Source organism: Megalobrama amblycephala, linkage group LG18 (genome assembly GCF_018812025.1).
Source record: "Megalobrama amblycephala isolate DHTTF-2021 linkage group LG18, ASM1881202v1, whole genome shotgun sequence".
NCBI lineage: Eukaryota > Metazoa > Chordata > Actinopteri > Cypriniformes > Xenocyprididae > Megalobrama > Megalobrama amblycephala.
The window spans coordinates 12,429,623-12,451,402 of NC_063061.1; the positions used below are offsets into that span (position 1 = coordinate 12,429,623).

The following is a 21,780-nucleotide window of genomic DNA, read 5'->3' on the forward strand; positions in this document are numbered from 1 at the left end:
TACAGTAAAATCAGTAATATCGTGAAATATTACTAAAATTTAAAATAACCGTTTTCTTTTTGAATATATTTTAAAACATAATTTCTGTCAAAGCAAAGCTGAATGATCAGAAACGATCCTTCAGAAATCATTCTAATATGCTGATTTGCTGCTCATTAAACATTTCTTAATATCAATGTTAAAATAGTTTCAATAGTATCAATATAATATTTTTAGAATATTGTACAATCATTGCATTTATTTGAAACTGATTTTTTTAATCATTATAAATGTCTTTACTGTCACTTTACAAGATGTATAGCTTTTATTGCACTTACAATTCATTTATGACCAAACTTTTCTTTTGGTTTGCCTCTATCCAATTCCAATAAATAAGCTTTTATTCATTCCACCATTTGACTCATTAAAAAAATCTGCCATGTCTAGACAGGTAGAAGTGTGACGGCAGAGCATCTTTGTGGTTCGGGGAAATCCAGCTTACAATTCAGAAAACAAACATGCTTACTCATCTCAGCCAGCTTCTGGATCAAAGTTGACTCGCCACTTGATTTGCTAAAAATGAAAGTGATAAAAATGATTTTATAAAAATGGGTCTCAATGACTCACTGGATTGAAACTTGGATAGATAAATGAAGAACAATAGAACATAAATCTCACCTTCCATCAGCTTCATCTTGTCCATCCATGTCAAAGCGCAACCTCTTCAGGGGTTTGGGGGCAGAGCCTCCATCCAGACTCCTCTTGAGGGACCAATCAGTGCTGCTCACCATCTGATTGATCTTCTGAAATTTGTCTGCAGACTGTTGAGATGAAGTGAGAGATTTTAAAATCAAGTCTAACACATTTAAAACAGTCTGAAAGTTTAATAAATGCTTTCCATCACTAACCCCAAAGGATTCGCCGATAGATATAAGAATTCTGTACAGGACAAAGAGAGAAAAGATACAATTAGTACAACACAATGCACAGAAAAACTTTTAAGTTAAAGCTTTTCGAAAAAATATAACTAGTCAACCTCACTAATCATCCCACCTCACAACAAAAGTGAAAGTTAAAGTCAACACACAATTCAAGGTTTAAAATATAAAGATATTAAGATTTAATTCTCTATGTGCCCAAAATTAGTAGACGATAGTGTTGTCACGGTACCAAAATTCCAGTAGTCGGTACCGATACCATGAAAATTTTACGGTTCTCGGTACCAATTTCGGTACCACAGCAAAATCTGTTTGAACTATTTTACTATTTTATATAGCCTATTTTAAAAACATTAAATATGACTTGGAGCATGTGTGTATGTTTGTGTGTGTGTGTATGTATAGGCTACCTCAATGAAATTTTGAAAAAAATAAATAAATGCTCAAATATCCATTTTGTACATGTGAAAAAAAAAAAAAAACAGCATATGCTGGTAAGTAGGTTTTGAAGCTGGTATGCTGGTTTGAGCTGGTCCATGCTGGGCCTATGCTGGTCCTACGTGTTTATTTTAGCGATTCCGTCAGAGAAACAACACACTACAGCCTATAAAACTATGAAATAAATATCGGTAAATAATGGTAACCTAAATAATAAGAAAGTTAATTTTTATTTATATTTTTTTATTTCCACACAAAGATGCGTCATATAGCCAAAGTCCCTTTATTATAGTCTTTGATATGGCCTACCGCTCCGCGCTTTGGGAGGGATGTGGACACGAGCAGGAAAACCATTTCTCTTTAATAATATCTTCATGTTTTCTCCTGATGATACGAGCAACTGACACTTGTTGTAAAAGGTCTGAAGAACAAGTTTTATCCTCCGCAGGGGCAAGACATTCAGGCTATTTTGCGCTGCCAGAGAAAACGGAAGTAAAAAAAAAAAATCACTAGCGTGTGTGAAACGCCCTCTACAAATAAACTTAACGCGCCTTATAAAGTCTAATAACATGCACAAACTTTGTTAAATAGAAATTGATGTGCAAGCAAAAAGGTTTCTGTCCTACGGTGTTTTTTCTACTTTACCACAGTAAAGAATGCGAATGTAATGGCCTAAATGCGAGCGAAAGAAACGTTTATAATACCCTGCTTGAGTGAAGATTCGAGAAAAGAAACAGAGATTCCATGTGGAATAACTAATGGAATATTATTAAATTCTCTGATAATCAGGTGACCATGATCGCGATTGGCAAAGCAGAATATAAAGCTTAAATGTATGGACTCACCTATACCTCTCATTCGGCATGAACCAAAATGTTTCCATGGCTGCGATGTCACATTTAATTGCTAACCTATTATTTCTTTTGTAAACAAAGCTTTGTGCTTCACTCGTGTCATATTCACGTAAATACTGGCACAGCCCTATCAGTGGGTACCGAATATACCCGGATTCTCGGTACTACCGGTACTATAGAAATGCTGGTATCGTCACATTTTCAAAATTTCAGTACCGACTTGGTACCGAAGTACCGGTACTTTTGACAACACTAGTAGACGATCTCCCAAATGTAATGACAGATGTGAACACTGACCTGCTCCGTGGGGTCATGACCACAGGGGACATACGGCTGCTTTTCAAGGGGGAGACGTAGACGTTATTGCTGCCCGGCACACGCAGAGGAGAGTTTTTATAGGGGCTGCAGGGGATGTGAGGAATGGGAGACAAGGGTGGCGGCTGGAAGACAAACAGAAACACCCTCAAGTCAAGCACAAGTTATTGTAGGAAACATTTTGTTCAATTGAACATGATTTCAGGCCACTAGAGGGCAGTATAACAAAAGTATATTCAATGAAAGTGTAAAAGGCAGCATGTCTCACCCGAGGAGAGGAATACTGAAGAATGTTAGTCTTGAGCTTCTGCATGAAGACCAGATTGTAGAAGACAATGATGGAGTCGTACTGACCCTCTCTGATCAGCACACGCTTAAATGTCTGACACATCCGGAAAAATTCAAGAAGAGAGAGATGGGTTGTTGTGCAATTGTTAATATTACTTGAATGAACATCTGAAACAAATCATTTAAAAGGGAACAAGACAGATTGACTCTCACCTCCTGATTAGTATTGGGCAGCTCTTTATAAGCGGTCACAATAGTTTTGAAGCGCAAGTCCACGTTCTTCACCTTGCATATGGCATACATAGCCGACATAATCAACTGCAATGAACAAAAGGAGGAGTCGGTCAAGCTTCTAAACATTTTTATTGAACATACCGCAAAGCTAAAAGAAAGCAAATGCATTATATTATAATGTTTAGGATAAAAAGAACTGGTAGTACCTGGTCTAAATGTCTGTCTCGCATTAATTCGTATTCGTTCTGGAGGGTGTGCTGAAGCAGGGTCCATATTATAGGCTCCAGTTCTGGGTGTGAGGTCAGCAGGTGCGAGAACAGAGTTTTCAGTCGCAGGTAGGCCATCCTGTACACTACAAAAAAAAAAAAAAAAAAAGCCCTGAATGATTTTAGGAGAGCAAAATGCAACATACTTGCATGTTTTATGGGACTCATGCCTCAAACGGATATTAAAATTACACTTAAAATCTGAAAAACTATTTTAGCTTGTGTATTAAGTAACAAAATGGCTTTAAATACTTTAGATCTCAATGTATGTGAAAGTAAATTATGGTTAAACCTACACTTTTTGTAGAAAAGGCTCAGAGAGTTTGAACGGGGTGCTTTGGTGCCTGGTGTTGGGGGCTCAGCCTCTGTTGACGGGGGTAGACGGCTCGGCCGCACAGGAGAGAGATACCTGGCGAAGGTGAGAAGGTTAAACCTTACATTCACATTTTGCCAATGAAAAGAAGCTAAAAATAAGAGAGCTAATAAATGTCAGTGGTTAAAAAGTTTGTGGTCAGTAAGATTTTTTTTTTTTTTTTAAGTCTCCTATGCTCACCAAGGCTACATTTATTTAATCAAAAGTACAGTTAAAAAAAAAAAAAAAAAAAAAAAGTAATATGGTGAAATATTATTACAGCTACAAATAATTATATTGTTTGTTATATTTAAAATAGAAGGAAGATAAATGTATCTTTGATTGTTTGTTGTTTTACTCCACTTAAAAAAATAAGAAAAGAAAAAAAAAGTACTGGCTCTCAAAGCTTAAAGGGCATACTGCAGGTCAGAAGCCTAGTTGAGTCAATGTATTGAAAAATAATGTAGGAACTATATTTTAAAGGGGACCCATTATGCAAAATTCACTTTTACATGGTGTTTGGACATAAATGTTTGTTGGCAGTGTGTGTACACGACCACCCTATAATGATAAAAATCCAACCACTCCTTTTTTTTAATCCCCATAAATCATAAGCAGTGTCTCAGAACAAGCCGTTTGCAGGTTCCTGGAAATGTGACGTCACATTAGCCACAGGCCCCGACCACGAATGTTGACAGACACTGCCGTTTTAACATAGAACCACCCTGAGTGAGTTGTACACAGTCTGCCATTGCTGCACTGACGAGAACGTCTCCCAAGCGTTTTAGGTGTTCTGTAGCTGGATGGATTAATCCACATAGCTCTCCATTTACTCCCTAAATCTGAGCTGCTGAAGACGAGGTGGATTCATTTTGTTTTAGAAGAAAATGCGGTAACACTTTACTTGAAGGGGTGTGCATAAGACTGACATGACGCCTTCATAATCTTGACATGACACGTGTCATGAATATGAAGGAGGATTTATGCATGTTTATGACAACTGTCATTAAGTGTCATTCGCTCAATTATGTCATTTTTAATGCAAAGATGACATTGTTTGAGATGTCTTTGTTACGACAACTTGACATAAACCAACACATCATAACCTGTCAGTGTCTTTGTCATGACAATTTGACATTAGCAAAACATCATAACCTGTCATAAACATGACATAGCAGATTAATTATCAAACTTAAAAAACTACTTAGCTTTATGGGTTAACATTACATTACATTATTTTGGTAACACTTCAGTATAGGGAACACATATATAAACGATTAACTATGACTTTTCCCTCAATAAACTCTTAATTTACTGCTTATTATAGTTAATTGTTAGGTTTAGGTATTGGGTAGGATTAAGAATGTAGAATAAGATCATGCAGAATAAGGCATTAATATGTGCTTTATAAGTACTAATAAATAGCCAATATTTTAGCCATATGAATGCTAATAGTAATAAGCAACTAGTTAAAAGACCCTAAAATAAAGTGTTACCATTATTTTATAACAGTGTCATCTTTTTTACGAAATTTGAAATTGTCTATTATCTGACCTTCTGTTGGAGGAAACTTAAAAAAACAAAAAAAAAAAAAAACATGAAATGAAAAATAGTCATGACGCTGTTATAAAATTATTTGTCAGAGTATTGTCACTTAATGACATTTTAATGACAAGTTCAATTTGTACCACTGTACTTGAGCTCAAGATACATATTTATGACACTATTATAATGGCCTCATGACAGCCATTGTCAAAACCAACCTCATGACAGTTTAATGTAATGTTAACCCATTAAGCTAAATGATGTCAAGTTGTCATGACAAAGACACTGACAGGTTATGATGTATTGGTTTATGTCAAGTTGTCATAACTCGGACATCTCAAACAATGTCATCTTTGCATTAAAAATGACATAGTTGAGCGAATGACACTTAATGACAGTTGTCATAAACATTCATAAATCCTCCTTCATATTCATGACATGTGTCATGTCATGATTATGAAGGTGTCATGTCAGTCTTATGCACACCCCTTCAAGTAAAGGGTTACCGAAAATGCTCCCTCAACTTTACCGAAATTCGTTTATGTCTGCACGAATCATTTCACACCGGACTGCTTTGTGAACGAATGTCAATACAAAAGGGACAATATAAAACAGAGGTTGTGCTAAAAACGTGTTACTCAAGTATAGATCAGAACAAACTCTTCATGATCCAGCTTACAGTCTCCAGAGTGATACTGGATACGGCAGTAATGAAGATGAGAGCACTTTATTAAAGTTCATCTGAGTTGATTTACGGATATAAAATGTACCAGTTTATTAAGCACCACCCAAAAAGGCATAAGGTCTTTATATATTTGTTTACCGTTAGTTATAACGAGTGTTTCTGTGTACTTCGCTATGTATCTTGATAATGCAAGGGAAAGTTTATGGATAATATTTTAATGCACACTTGCAGTGTTTTATTAAGCTCTTACAGTGATTTTCTAGAGTGAAAACGGACGGAAGTACAATAAACGTCATAAAACTCATCTGTAAAGTTTTGGCCATCACTCGGATAGGGTCCGATACAACAGGGATGTACTAATATAGTGGATAAAAACAAGACGACAATATAAATTATAACCGTAATTAAACTAAACTATACCTGTTCTATCTCCACGTAGCATATATTCGCAGTTTCTGACATTATAGTGCGTCCTGACTGAATCCTGACAGGGGAGAACGAGCTCTTGAAGCTCCACCCTCTTAGGCCGAGTGCAGCAGCTCATTTGCATTTAAAGGGCACACCCTGAAACGTTTTTGAGCATTTTTGCTCAACCCCAAAAAGTGGCAAATTTACCATGCTATAAAAAAATTAGCTGTGGGGTATTTTGTGCTAAAACTTCACACACACTCTGGGGACATCAGAGACTTATTTTACATCTTGTAAAAAAATGGTGCATAATAGGTCCACTTTAAATTTACTAGATTTAAATTTTAAATTTTACTTCTGCATCTGAAAAATGCCAAACTGGAAGTGACGTAACAATAGGAAAACAATGGATTGCAATTATAGTTTGGACGCTGAGGAAATTGTACGAATATGTTTATTCATATTCTTATGATGGACCAGAGCCATACAATTAGTCTGCTATGCGTCCAAGAGAGCGGGGACAGGCGGGATTAGACAGAACAACAGTCAGAGGAAACAAACTGAGTTGTAGTGTGAGGAGAACCAGTGGCAGGAGGCAGGAGACCAGTGTTAGCTTATAGATATATACACAATAGCTAACGATATGTAACTGTGCTCAGATCACAATATTTTACAGATTATTATCATATATCAGACAACAGCAAAAGTAGTATTTGTCATCTAGGAGTATTGATACTTACCAATAACACAAACTAATAAGATTTGATCAGGCGTATGTCACACTTGAAAATATCGGTCCACACTAACGTTACGTGATATAGCGGTTTCTCATCACGATTGTTTTGTTAGTTAGCAAATTGTTTCAGTGTTGAAACTGATTCACGTAAAAACAACAGTGAAGAAGCATCGAGTGTGGATATTTATTCTTCATTTAATATAATAATTTACAGTAGTATTACAATGTTGAACTCTATCATATCGCCGGAATGATAATCCTCTGGTCTAAAGTGAACAAGTTTTTCAAAGCAGATGCAGAAGTTAAGTCCTGTCTCTTCACCTGCACAAAACGCACCCAGGCACGGAAGATAGCACCATCCTTTTTCTTGTTAGTAAACCTCTGGTCTCGATGTCCTGACAGGCTGGAGTTTGTGCAACATCCACAGACAAAATAATTTACCATGACGACGATAAATTGAAATAAAAAACGACTGAAAACACACTGACTCACGACCGCTCCTACTGAGTACAAACCTACTCTGCACTGAGTCAACACAGAGCCCAGCAAACAACTCCCTCTCGTGACGTGAAATGACGCAACGTTGAAAAAAATAAATGGTCACTTTATCTACTAAACTTGTGCCCTCATGTCCTGCAAAACATTTTTAAATCCTGCAGTACCTTTTCATATATTATTTTCGTACAAGGTTATATATTTATCTCAAAAATGTTTTCAACCTACAATATGCTCTTTAATATCAATCTGGAGAATATATATATAGATATTTTTTTATAGATTTTTACATGTAAGACATTACTATGATACAACAATCAGAAGAGCAAAAATGATTACTCATTTATATATATATATATATATATATATATATATATATATATATATATATATATATATATATAATTAATGCTTATAATACAAATGATGTTGTCAAAAGATTAATATCTGGTATATATGCACTTGTGTCCAAGATATTTAAGGTCACTCTACTAGGTATATTAAATAAAAGTGTGAAAAGGAAATGCAGATTTGCATCCCAGATGAAAAATGGCTAAATTTATGGCATTAACAGTGTGTAATTAATCATTCCAGGGCGTCAAGGGAATTTTGTTGGAAAAATACTATTTGTTTCTTTATCACACCTAAAGTGAAAGCCAAACAAAGAGGACTAACAAATCTCATCCTGCTGGGGGCAATGTGGCACACTATTATCTGATCATGTACACATTTTCTGGGCTTGCCCAGTTGTGAAACCGTTTTGGTTTCCGTTTTGAAATACATTTCAGTAAAAAGGAGATCTTAGAGATTAAGATTGGGGAAACAGGTTATATTTTATATCTTGGTAATATACCAGATTCAGTTAAAAATAGGAATAAATATTTACTGAGGATTCTACTAGAAGCAGCAAAAAATAAATAAAAAATCTTCCTCAATGAGAATTCAGTGTGAAAAAAAATTGTTACAGAAATGTATAAAAAGTAGAGACTGACATTCAAATTGAGACTACAAGAAGAATGAAAAACACTGGGGAAAACGGACAAGGCATATATCAAAACAGAGAGAAGGGAGTTAAATATGTAATAGCAATGTGTATAATGCTATATATAAATATTACTTTAGAGCAGCATAAAAGTATGGCTATAGAAATGAGTATTTCTATATGTTTGTATGTTTGTATGTATGTATGTATGTATGTATATATATATATATATATATATATATGTGTGTGTGTCAACATGTATGTATGTTTATTGTTTACTAGGGATGGGTACCGAGAACTGGTATTTTTTGGACCAGTAGGTAATTGGCGTAATACGCTACATAATAAGCTTCAGGACAAACTATACGGTTATTGATACTTGCATTGTTGTATCTCCATATATTTCCGTGTTAAGGGCGAATTAGAAGCTGCTGCTTGTCATTTATCAACAAAGTAGGCAACACTAGTAATATAATGATTCAGTGTTTCCCATACATTGACTAGACTGTGGCGGCCCGCCACATTCTAATTTGTCCCGCCACAGTCTCAAAATGAAACGGAAATTAGGCTTGTCGCGATATTTAAATAACCGTCTGATAATTGCGCTCTTTTATAGCAAAAGTGGGAGTCATAGAGCAAAATAAGTACGCGCACCAAGACTAGCACCAATTAGGGGTTTCGTGCACTATATTCAAAGTCATCTGAAGCCATTCCATAGCTTCATGTAAGGGAGTATACGTCGTTAAGTTCACGGTCAGAAACTCGTCTTCCCTCAGCTACAGCTGTCAATCAGCACTCAAAGAGCGTGTCGTGTTCGGTAACGACAGTCAGCACGGTAAAACTCTCCAATATGATGTTATTCCCATTATAATAATTGCTATGTAGACAAAGGGCTGTGGATTTGCTTAAAATGACTATATCTTGCAGGAGTTTATTGCCGTTTCTGAACTTTGTTATTATACTGGCTACATACAGGGTGTCTGTTAGATAGATCGCACAACACAAGGACTATGAATTGGCGTCACACGCACAATAACTGGAATTTAAAAGTGAGAAGAAACATATGATTAATAAACTGTTATATGCAGATATACACAGGGATTCTCTTTGTGCCGTGAACTTTTCAATGCGCAGCGCAACTGTGAGTTGTAACTCCATATTGCTTCAAGCACATCATTCTGCACCCGGGATGCGCATTAGCGGTTTTTTGCTGCTGTTTTGAAGCGTTTCATATCATGGTTTTGCACACTGAAATATTATTAATAACCTATTTTGTTCTGTCGTATCTATCATATCTTGTTGCCCCATTAAAAATCTGCACAATACATTTAAAATATCGTCTTTTAATCTTACATTAATATAAATACATATAATTCTTTACATATAAATCTAATATAAATCGTTTTTTTTTTTTTTTCATTTCATAAGAATACAAATAGTAATTTAAAATTTTTTATTAACATTTGGATTTATAAAATTACTGAGCAAAGTTGTTTTTTTTCTTTTTTTTTTCTTTCAAGAATTAGGCTAGCATACTTTTTGCTGCTGAATTATATAGGCTACTCACCTAGTTTACTATACATTTATTGGTCAGCTTATGATTATATATTTCTATTGTTATTTTTTCTCTATAATTAAGTGGTGTTTAGTGCATTCTGGATTGTTTAACAAATCAAAGAGTGACCATTAGTTCCACAAATACAGATGCATAGATACAGGCTCCCACTAATAACTTAATTCAACAAAAGTAACCTCTTTTGCTACATATTTTTAATGGTTTAAATTTATAATCTACATGTTTGACCACTTATGAACGATCATTTAGCCTACTGTATGTTGTGTACGTGACTATTGTGCCCTACCATCACCAATAAATAAGTTACTTTTAGAGCACAAAATTGTTTACAAGAGAACAAATTTCTTCATTGATCTAGTCACTTAATTTTGCTCTCAGAATGCACCAGATTTATCCATTTCAATTTAAAATGTACAAAATTGTCCTCCGGGGAGGCATGCCCCCGGACCCCCCTAGAGGAACAGATGTCCACCCACCACAGTCTCACAAAATCCTGTGGGAAACACTGAATGATTCATTTACAAACAAAACACGCCATCTACCTCAAGCAATGCGCTGTTTTTACTATGTCTCCGTTGTCTCCCAGCTCCCCTGCCTCAGGCGAACGTAACATTCATTATAAAATAAGAAATAAGTCTTTAGTTAGTACTAGTTAGGGTTGGGAATCGAATACTTGAGGTCAGGAATCAGATATTTGTTATAAAATTACAATTTCAAATTTCGATTCTCGTGCGCTGTTTTCTGTGCTGCACGCTTGTGTAACAGTGCAGATCCGTGCAGCTCAAGTGACAGCACTAATATTCCTGCTGCCGTCTCTATAACAACACTAATTAACAAAAGACAGAGAAAATTTGCTCGTTCTTGCCTGAGTAACTTTTGTAATTATATTTGTAATGTATATATGCAGTGTTATTTTACATTTGATTACAGTTTCTGTACCTGAATACCTGAACATCTTAAACACTGTTTATTTCAATCATATCGTTGTTCAGTTGTATTTATTTGTTGCAATTGCTAATTTTTGATTTGTCCTTATTTAATTACTGAGTGTTTTACTTGTCTTTAATAATGCTTGAAATTTACATTAGGCTAGTTGTTTTTGCTATAGTATTTTTAAACCATAGTCAAAGGTTCCTTGTGTAAGTTTTCTTTAGCATGTTGATTTTTGTTCATGACTTGCTCCCTGAGAGAATATGTTGATTTTCTTAAATAAAAACAGCTAGAGATGCCAGAATTCTCTATTCAGGGCTCCACGCTAACATTTTTCTTTAGGAGCACTTTTGCTCCTAATGAAAAACATTTAGGAGCACTTTCTGATCAATAAGACATTAACTTTCCCATTACAGGGTGATATTTTCCCCTTTAAATTCATTTCCAGGGGCATTTTTACCATTATAAGAATTTTTTTTTCTAAACATATTAAATGTATGCATCATATTTCGTCAATTTCTTAAATTAAAATAGAAAATTTGTTTTTAAATGTTAAACAATAAATTCAGTTAAAACAATAACACCCAATGAGGCTGTTACCAATCAAAAGAAATCATCCAAAAAAAATCCATCTTTGCACTGCAGAAGTGGCACAGTATTATTCAGGCACATTTACATAGACTGCTTCATGCAGCTCATTGGTAAATATAAATTTTTGATTTTAGAAATATGTAAAAAAAGGAAACTTTAAAAGTTGGCTTTTTAAGTAAATACAGTCTATGTAAAGTGTAAATATGAAAATAAAACTGCCAATAGGTGGCGGTAAATCTTAATGTCCGAGTCATTCATTCAGTCCTTCAAAATGCAAAGTCATTTTGATTTTTTTTTAATAGTAATAATAATCATCATTTAGTTCAGTTAGAGATTAGACACTACAGTTAAAACAGAACGTGTCTGCTCTGTTCAGTGAGCCGAACGAGAGTCGCAGCACAGATCAGCAGCAGGAGTCAGATTTCACCTCACTTCACCCATTTCGCCTCACTTTTCTGAATGACAAGACGACGGATGAAGATTTGTAAAGAAATGTAAGAAATGTAAACGTGCATATTTAAGCGAGTTTGTCATTGTACCGTTCTGTTTTGTTTTTCATTAAGAATAATAACAAACCCATCCACCATTCAAGCAATTGCCGCTACTTCAAAAGTGAAAGTATGCACAAAGGAATTCATAACGGTATGTTTTTTAAAAATTAGTCACTTGCACCGGTGCACCTAAATATTATTATAATATAATATTATTTTTAGTCGCAAATGCGACTGAAATGGTCGCACTGTACAGCCCTGTCTATTACGTTCTGTTGTGCTCCTATGCACAGGATATTCAAATATGTTGTGCTGTGGTATGCTGAGAAAATCTCTCTCTCTCTCTTTGAAGTGCATATATATATATATATATATATATATATATATATATATATATATATATATATATATGTGACCTGATCCAGCAAAATGAGTCACAGTGACCCAAAATTCAAAATTGAGATTTTGATATCAATGGGAAGATCAGACAATAAGCTTTAAAATGATATCCTAGTCAAAGTCATACCTTGCCCTCTTTTCCAATTGAAAACCTGAGAAAATTGCTTTTAAAGTTTTTTGCCCGTTTTTTTGTTGATATCTTTCAAAATCCATTGCATTTAAAGGGATAAACTATTTATTTTACAGCTTAATTTGACCAAAGACATTTTTATATATATATAAATGCTATTAAACCAGGCTGAAGCTCAAATTATTTTAAAGTATTTATTTGAATTAATTAATTAATTCATGGCCAAAGGAGTTTCTTTAAAAGGCTTTTGCAGGAAATGAAGTATACCTGGGCCTTAACCGCTCTGAAATGGGAACACGGGGGCACCGCGATGCGACCGCAAAGGGCACTTTCACTTTCACGATCAAAGTGCATGCCACTAATAAGCATTGTAAATGCAGTATTACAGTATACACATACCAATTAAACGCGCAGTTCTCCTCTCGTGCGTCCTGCTCACTGGACTTTCGTTTCGCTTTCATATATCTCTTTTATAGATGCCATCAATGCTTTTACCTTTCTAGATGTAATTACCGAAATCGAAACAGTCCATAAACTATAAATCCTCACGAAAACTTCAGTCTGAAGGACTGTCTGAAGCACTAGTCTGACAGGAGGATGGCTGGAACAATCGCGCGCCTGTCAGTCGAAACGGTAAAACCATGTCAAATTTAATAGCCATTTAAATACCTTTACTAATTTATCTGGACTATGAAACTTTGGGAGATTATTTTTGAAAGTCTGTTCTTTGAAATTAGCTTAAAAAAAAAAAAAAAAACGATTTTTTCATTGTTTTTCCACATTATCGGCTCATATCTTAAAATAGAACGTTGCGACTTCCGACTCATTTCGCCAGAGTGGGTCACACACACTCATATATATATATATATATATATATATATATATATATATATATATATATATATATATATATATATATATATATATATATATATATATATATATATATATATATATATATATATATATATATATATATATATATATATATATATATATATAAATGCTTTATGTGCATTTTCTATTTGCTTAGAGGCATTTGTAAACTGCAGTACTAAAGTTCAGCAGTAATAAAATAACTTGAAATTTTCAACATCTTTTCACATTATGTCTTTTTTGCACCAAATATCGATAAAATACAAATGATACCCATCCCTATTGTTTACACTGTAGCCTGTTGACTTCCTTCTACTCAATCGGTTAGTACCAGCACTACAGTAAAGAAATCTTTAAGGAAAGTTTTTTTCTGAAATGTTACATTTTCAAAGAACATCCATGTAAGTACCATGAAGCTATGCTGACCGCTTTTCACTGTTCGACAATGTCCTTTAAAGTAAAAAAGAAAAGAAAAGAGAAGTACTGGTTTAAAAGAAAGATTCATTCACAAACCACACTGATTTGGTTGTAGAGTTCGACTCACTGATTCAATGATCCAGTCGCAGTAGTTTTTAGGAGTTAACTCAGTGAGTGGAGAAGGCTAACAGTGATTAATTTAAATATTGGTCTGTTTATGTATAATTTGTTTGAAACTACTGATTTCAAAGTGGATGTTTGCTTTTAAGAGAATAACAATCTACATATATTTGTACTACATGATTATGTATATGTATGTTTTATGCGTGAAAATAAATGCAACATGAATTTGCATAAACTGAAATATCAACCGTTTCCCACCATCACACGCAAAACTTGCACATTGGGCTACATATGCAGTGGTTGACCTTTTTACTGACAACACTGACACAGACTAACCACAGCGCACAGACAAGCATTCTATTTGTGCGTACAGCCCCCAGACAAAATAACCTACACGTTCGTGTTAGCAACCTCAAAAGGACCCAGGAGTGTTTTTGGTTCCCTATTCTGTTTGTTAAACAAAAGGAAGCACGCCACTTGATTCTCACGGAAAGGTTTCCTGAAACTAGCTGGGAACTAGTACTGCAATACACTGAACTATGACTAATCTAACTTTATACAATAGCTGTTTCAACAACTAGCTCCTAGTGTAACTGTGACACTCCCTAACACCCTTCCTAACATCTCTTGAATAGTCAACTGTAATTTGTTCATAGTAATTAAAAGTTGTGTGGGTTCATTCCAAAACCATCACACCAGAAAAACACTAAATCAGTGTTTCTCAACTAGTGGGTCGCAACTCAAAAGTAGGTCATGGAGTGTCCAGTCAAAAAGGAAGAATGAAAGAAACAATCAATCAATCAATCAATCAATCAATCAATCAATCATATATAGATCATACCAATCATATAATAATTATATATATATATATATATATAGATAGTAAATGTGCAATTATGCAAGAATTTTATTTTGAAAGCTGTGCATGACAGCTGTCAGATTTTAAGTAAAGAGTGCCTAAAAAAATTTATTGTCATGATTCATTATCTGCTGTCAGAGATGTCAGGCTATATGTCAGTGTCTTCTAACGTTATTTTCGTAATGAAAACAAACATATACTATGCTCACGGCACACACTCTTCAGTTGAAGAGAAGTGACGTGTGGCCAAGTATGGTCCCATACTCGGAATTTGTGCTCTGCATTTCACTCATCCAAGTGCACACACACACTGTGAGTAGTGAAGACACACACTGTGAGCAGTGGGCAGCCACTTTTGCTGTGGTGCGAGGGGAGCGATTGAGGGTTAGGTGTCATATATATATATATATATATATATATATATATATATATATATATATATATATATATATATATATATATATACACACACACACACACACACACACACACACGTAGTTATATGTGTAGTTCATGCACTCACTGTGAATCAGACCAATCAGATCTTGGTGTTGCGTGTACCATGCACACTATTTTTTAACTACAGGTAGACCAATTAAAAATAATCCTTTTTAAATGCCCCAATAAAAAGTCAAATCACATGCAAAAATTTTGTAATTCAAGGAAATTTCAATCCTCTTTGGAGATGAATTTAGCTAAACCATTTGCTACTTAGAATAGAGATATTTTGTATGTAAAAAAAACGTTGATGGCAAGGTTCTAGTGTTTGAGCCTGACAAAAAAACAAAACCCAAAAAAAAAAAAAAAAAAAAAAAAAAAAATCCCAATTCAGTATGCCCTAAAAGTAGGTACTGTTTCTGTGAAGAAAAAGTACGTGTAGCAGAATAGTAGGAAAGCTTAGGGACATACTATTTTGTCAATTGCTTCTTTATCGGAACAGTCTGTCGTTTAGTTATGTGCATCCTGTCACCGTTCATAACGCATCAGAGAGAAATGCAGCAGCACATTGATCTGCCAGTCATGGATCTTTCATGCGGAGACTCTTCTCATGTGTTTGCATGATGATACATTTAAAGGTTAATAACCAAACGTATCTTTATAAAAGTTCACAGTGCTGTTGCAGATGAAATATAATGTGGATAACATTGAATAAATATCTTTTCGTCAGGTGAAGATACTGATTATTAATCACTCAAAGTCCTTTATCCAGTTAGCGTAACACTCGTGGTACACGTACCATTCAAAAGAGACCTTAGGAATGCTAAGGCATTAACTAAACTTCTCTACTTAACCGTCAGTCTCACATCCGTGATGTTTTAGTTTTTTAACACATTTTATTTGTGCTGGAAGTTCTAATTAAATCCTTGTCCACTGCACAATGGGTTGTGGGCAATATTAGCCTTTAGAGTGAGCAAGGATCTTCACTTTGGATTCTAACTGGAAAAAGTAGATCATCCGGGTATCTTTGGAATACTTATTTCAACATACTACAATTTGGGACACACTAATTCTACTTCTGAATACTATTTAGGACAGATAGTATGTGAATTGGGATGGAGCATTTAAACAGGTTGTGACTGGCTTAAAATGACAATCCCTAGTTTTGAGAGATGACTCACAGGTCAGCAGCGGTATGGTTGTGATGCAGGGGTTGGTTCAATGTTGCAGGGGGCTCTGCTTGTTCACCAGGTCCTTCCTCACAAGCCTGTCTGAGGAGGTCAAAGAGAGGAGAGTCCTGCAGAGAAGAACGAGACACTGAGTTACATCACTGATCTGAAACCGAGAATATCGCCGCCTCCGTGAGAAGGGAACTGATTAGAGGATATAATGAATATTCTTCTGAATGGGATTACTTGTACTCGTTTGTCATTTTATTTGAACACTACTTGATTAACAAATCCATTCATTTAATTAATCTGAAGTACTTCCTTATGTACACCCTCAACCTCATGATTGTGCAAATCAAGACAACGAACCGTAATGCATGTTCACTACAGGTAGTCATGTAACTATAAAAAATATAATTTAACTAATTAAATAAAGTAAATAAATTATGCATTTTAAAATAATGCTTACTAAGCTATACAAGAAATGTTTTTAGATGAAATCTATAAAATATTTTTTCCCTTAGTAATTTAATAATTTATGCAACAAAGTGTTTATCACTTAAAAAAAATTAAGAGGAAAATCGTTTACTCTTCTAAAACACCTGGAAATTGATAAATCGACAAACAGTAAATGAACTCTCAACACTCCCTTGATTTACAAGCTCGGAGTTCACACATTGTGTTGTATGCGTGATGTCACGTTAAGTTGAATGTGAACTTTGGACTGACAATCCCTCTTTGTATGTACCTAGGAATCAATGAGCAATGTACTGTTACACGCACGCACACGCACCTTCTAGTCAGAAAAAAAAAACCCAAGAGGAAGAAATTTAACAGGGAGATCTTATCTTTGGAGATTTTAACCTTAATATTACAGAAATTTAGCTAGACTGCAATATGCTTAAACATCATTCTGACAGTGGGTGTTCAAACCAATAACGTGTGAAACTCATTCTGAAACTGTGGTACGTGCACGAGGGAGTTACAAATGGACATTTTTAGAGAGGAGGTGCTTTAACTCCAGCCCCACCCACTAATCTGATTTCCAGTCCTCCACATTGATGCACATCTCATTGTGTTAACAAGAGACTGAACAGTAGGTTGGGTACTAAATAACTCACATGGCTACAACAAAATGACAAACTATGACTAAGAACTTCAAGAGACAAAAAAGAAGATCACGCCACAGGTCACAGTGAAGGGAAGCCGAGAAGAGGAACAAGAAACTGGGCTGATTCATGGAAATATCTTCTTGTTCTTCTTTGTGAAGGAAATCAACATGCCATGGAAAAACTATTCATCAAAGAGACAAGATTGAAGTCTTTTTAGAGCCACGAATCATGCAAGCACCTTGGAACTGTGGATATGAAGAGCAAACAAACTTCCTGTGATGAAAAGGCATACACACAAAGCATCCACCATATCTAACGTGGCTTGCTAATGCAAATGCTCGCGTGTGAACTTTCGTTTCACATTGACCGTAGGATTATGCAACATCTGAATGGTAAGAAGCTTCTTATGGCAGCTCTGTGAAATGTATACACCCTGGATTTGTATACTTTCACATCAATCTTCATGGAATTTCATGTTGTGGCTCTCCGACCTTTGAAAGCAACATAAGACATTGACTCCTTTTAAGCCAAATTCTAAAAGTTAACGATGACGGAGCAAAACAATTGCACCAATGATGAATTTAAATACGTGTTATACAGCTCTGTTTTCAGTATTGTCTTTGTTCTCGGGCTTCTCTTCAACATGGTGGCCATGTACATTTTTATATGGAGACTGAAAATGCGCAACGAGACCACAACGTACATGATGAACCTTGTGGCCTCAGATATCCTATTTGTCTTCAGCTTGCCTTTCAGAACGTTTTACTTCATTAACCGTGAGTGGCCTTTTGGCAAAGCTCTCTGCCAAATCTCAGTGGCCTTGTTCTACACCAACATGTACGGCAGCATCCTCTTTCTCACGTGCATTAGCGTGGATCGCTTCCTGGCAATCGTTTATCCCTTTGCATCTAGAACACTGAGGACCAAGCGCAATGCTAGAATAGCCTGCTGTGTGATCTGGGTGGTTCTCCTGTCGGGAAGCCTAACCGCAGTGTTTGTGATGGACACCACATCAGATCCGAACACCACAACAGATAACAACAAAACATACTGTTTTGAAAACTACTCAAATTCGCAGTGGAAGTCCAAGGTATCAAAAGTTGTGGTGTGTATGGAGACAGTGGGCTTCTTGATTCCGCTGATGATCAACGTTATCTGCTCCATGAGGGTCCTGCAGACTTTACGAGACCCAGAGAGCATCAGCCGTGGAGGGCAGCTGAACAAGGCCAAGATCTTGCGTATGATTGTGGTGCACTTGTTTATTTTCTGTTTTTGCTTCATCCCATACAATGTCAATCTGGTCATCTACACCCTGGTCCGAAGTAGGGTTATTATGAACTGCACTGTGGAGTCAGTGGTCCGGACAATTTATCCAATTGCATTCTGCATTGCTGTGACTAACTGTTGTTTTGACCCAGTGATCTATTACTTCACCTCTGAGACAATTCAGAACTCTATTAAACGAAAGTCTTATGCTAACCGCAAAAACACATTAAATACTACAAATGACAATGTTGATAACAGAAGCAATTCGATAAATAAAATCATATCTCTGAAAGCTAAATTCATCATTGAAGAGTCTACAATTTGACCAGGCAGCCAATTTGTTTGTATACCAATTTTATAGACCAAATTCTCATCTGACATATTCAACCAATGTTAGCAAGGATATATTTGACTGATATCTAATTGAAGACTGCTGAAAAATACAAAGTCCGAGTATATTCTTGGTGCTACAATGGATGTGTGTTTACAACCCAAACTCTACCATTTGCCTTAATGGGATATTTCACCCAAAAATAAAAATTGTCGTCATCATTTACTCGCCCTCAAGTTGTTCCAAAGTTGTTTCTTTCTTCTGTTGAGCACAAAAGAAGATATTTTAAAGAATGTTTGTAACCAGACAGTTGACAAACTGTTGACTTCCAAAGCAGGAAAAAACATTACCATGGAAGTCAATGGCTATTGTCAAACTGTTTGAAACAACTTGAGGGTGAGTAAATGATGCCATTTTTTTGGTTTTTTTGGTTGAACTATTCCTTTAATGGATTATTACCTTGATCTTGAAATTATAAAAGAAGTGTATTTGATTGTGAGCTAAAAAAAGAGAGAAAAAAAGTATTCTGAAAAGTGCTGATGTTCAAGACATAATACTGAACATTAATGGATTAAGTATTATCAGTTAATAATTAATAACTGCTTTATTTTACAGCATTCAATAATCCAGGTTAATGTTAGTTTATAAAGACAAATACTGTTGTTCACTGTTAATTAATGTTTGTTTAAAATACATTGTTAATTTATACAAAATGTATATATAGTCAAACCAAAATTTATTCAGACACCTTGAACATTTCATTCATTAGTACAGTTTATTCACTATAGTTTAAAAAAAAAAAAAAAAAAAAAAGGTAATAATATATGACAAGATCTCAGAGTTAAACTGTGTAAGAAAAAAAAATCATCATAATTATGTCAGATAACACTTAAGAAAAACATGGTCAGGTCAAAGTGTCTGAATAATTTTTTGATTCCAAATGTATCATCAATTTTACCGGTAGTCCACTGTATGAAGAATTTTTGGGTATAATATGTCAGAGTTTACTTTATTTTTGCTATCCTCACTTACATAAATGAACTATAGTACCCTGCACCCACTAGTAAAAAAAAATAATAATAATTTTGGTTTGACTGTATATATAAAATTAACATGAACCTAGATTAATAAATGCTGTAAAACAGGATTTGAGGCTGCTGTACTGTTCATTGTTATTTCATGTTAGCTCTTGCATTAACTGTTAACTAATTGAACCTTGTAAAGTGTTACAATCTAAGCATACTTCATCTGTTTTGTTTTACATTTAAATGTATTAATGACTATTTAATGGTTCATTAAACCTTTATGTTTAGTAATATTCTCCAAAACTGCCAGTCTCTTGTAACATAAATGACACTGGGGGTTAAAAAAAAATAAAAAATAAATAAAATAAAGTTCCCATAAAATGTTCTCACGTGTTTATTCCTGGGAAACTCAAACTCTTTCTATTGTTTTCCAAGCCAAGTCATAATTAAGATATACCAATTGTATTATTTCCGTTCAGTCTGAAGACAAACACCAAGAGGAAAAGGGAGTGTCTCACAGAGCATGATGACAGCAATTGTGCTTTGGTGTCCTGATTATATCAGTGTTTGTCATTGTAAGAAATTAAGCTTATGACAAACAGATCTGCAGGGTGTGTCAGCAGTAGCTCAAGCAGTGTTTATTTTTTAATCAAATTTCCCCCCCATTTTTTTATATGATGATTTCTGATTGTTATAATTTCTTATTTTATTTTTAAATATCCTTTTTTAAATACAGGATTTTAAAATATACCATGAAGGAACTGAATAACTCAAATCAAAAAGGAAAGCTGCATTTCAGGAGCGTTGGACAGGACTGAACGAGCCCTGCTGAATTACTCGCTCATTCCTTGCATAACAACATGCCTAGGGGCCACGCTCCTAAACACTCAAATCTAACTCTAAAGGGCATGAACTTGATGAACAGGCACGCTTGCATTTTCAATCATGTCCAATGCACAATATCTACAAAATTTGAGGGTGACCCATCAATAAAAGGTCATTAACTTAAGTAAACCAATAAAATTTAAACCATTTACTCTGATACCACCCATAAATGTTTTTAAACGTTTCATAAAAAGATTTTGTGTGAACTGAAAATGGAACTTAAATGTACTACTGCACTACTTGCTGCAGGGCTACTGAGGATTGAGTGCAAAAGTCAGAGACTTGAACAAGCTCGAGAGAAAATGCTTGCACATGTTTTCACATGTTTTACTAATTTCTTTTTTTTCGGTGGTGATGTCATAGGGAATGTTCATTTTATTCAACATTCATGCTTTTTGTTGTTCAATGAAAGAATAGATTAAAGTTCTACTCACAAATAAATCTAAGTCAGAATTTTCACTTTTTAAAAATTTGTATTTAGTTTGCATGCATGTCTAGTAGGAAAGGCTTGTTCCATCTTTGCTAAGATTACTAAGGTGTCGTAATACGTTTTAAAGTTTTCTTAAAAAAAAAGATTAATACTTTTCTTTACAAAAAGGAACAATTTGTAAAAAGCTGGAATTTAAACCACTATAATGCCACTCCAT

The 21,780-nt window shown here is 34.9% G+C and overlaps 2 protein-coding genes across 2 annotated transcripts in view; one reads left to right on the forward strand and one right to left on the reverse strand.

The window, feature by feature from the left end:
• The window catches only part of rb1 (retinoblastoma 1), a 41,323-nt gene that overhangs the window by 1,423 nt on the left and 18,120 nt on the right, over positions 1-21,780 (reverse strand). The window contains exons 18-26 of the mRNA XM_048167442.1: positions 16,527-16,642; positions 3,609-3,721; positions 3,253-3,398; positions 3,026-3,130; positions 2,793-2,906; positions 2,507-2,649; positions 888-918; positions 658-800; positions 506-552 (exon numbers count right to left, since the gene is read on the reverse strand). Of these exons, the coding sequence (XP_048023399.1) occupies positions 506-552; positions 658-800; positions 888-918; positions 2,507-2,649; positions 2,793-2,906; positions 3,026-3,130; positions 3,253-3,398; positions 3,609-3,721; positions 16,527-16,642 (958 nt within the window). The remainder of the gene's footprint in view (positions 1-505; positions 553-657; positions 801-887; positions 919-2,506; positions 2,650-2,792; positions 2,907-3,025; positions 3,131-3,252; positions 3,399-3,608; positions 3,722-16,526; positions 16,643-21,780) is intronic.
• On the forward strand, positions 17,547-19,459 carry lpar6b (lysophosphatidic acid receptor 6b). The gene has a single exon (XM_048167493.1). The coding sequence runs from the start codon at positions 18,174-18,176 to the stop codon at positions 19,215-19,217; it is 1,044 nt and encodes a 347-aa protein (XP_048023450.1). The 5' UTR covers positions 17,547-18,173; the 3' UTR covers positions 19,218-19,459.

What these genes read in the sequence shown, in the direction of transcription:
- lpar6b (XM_048167493.1), top strand. Translation starts at nt 18,174, where the DNA reads ATGACGGAGCAAAACAATTGCACCAATGATGAATTTAAATACGTGTTA.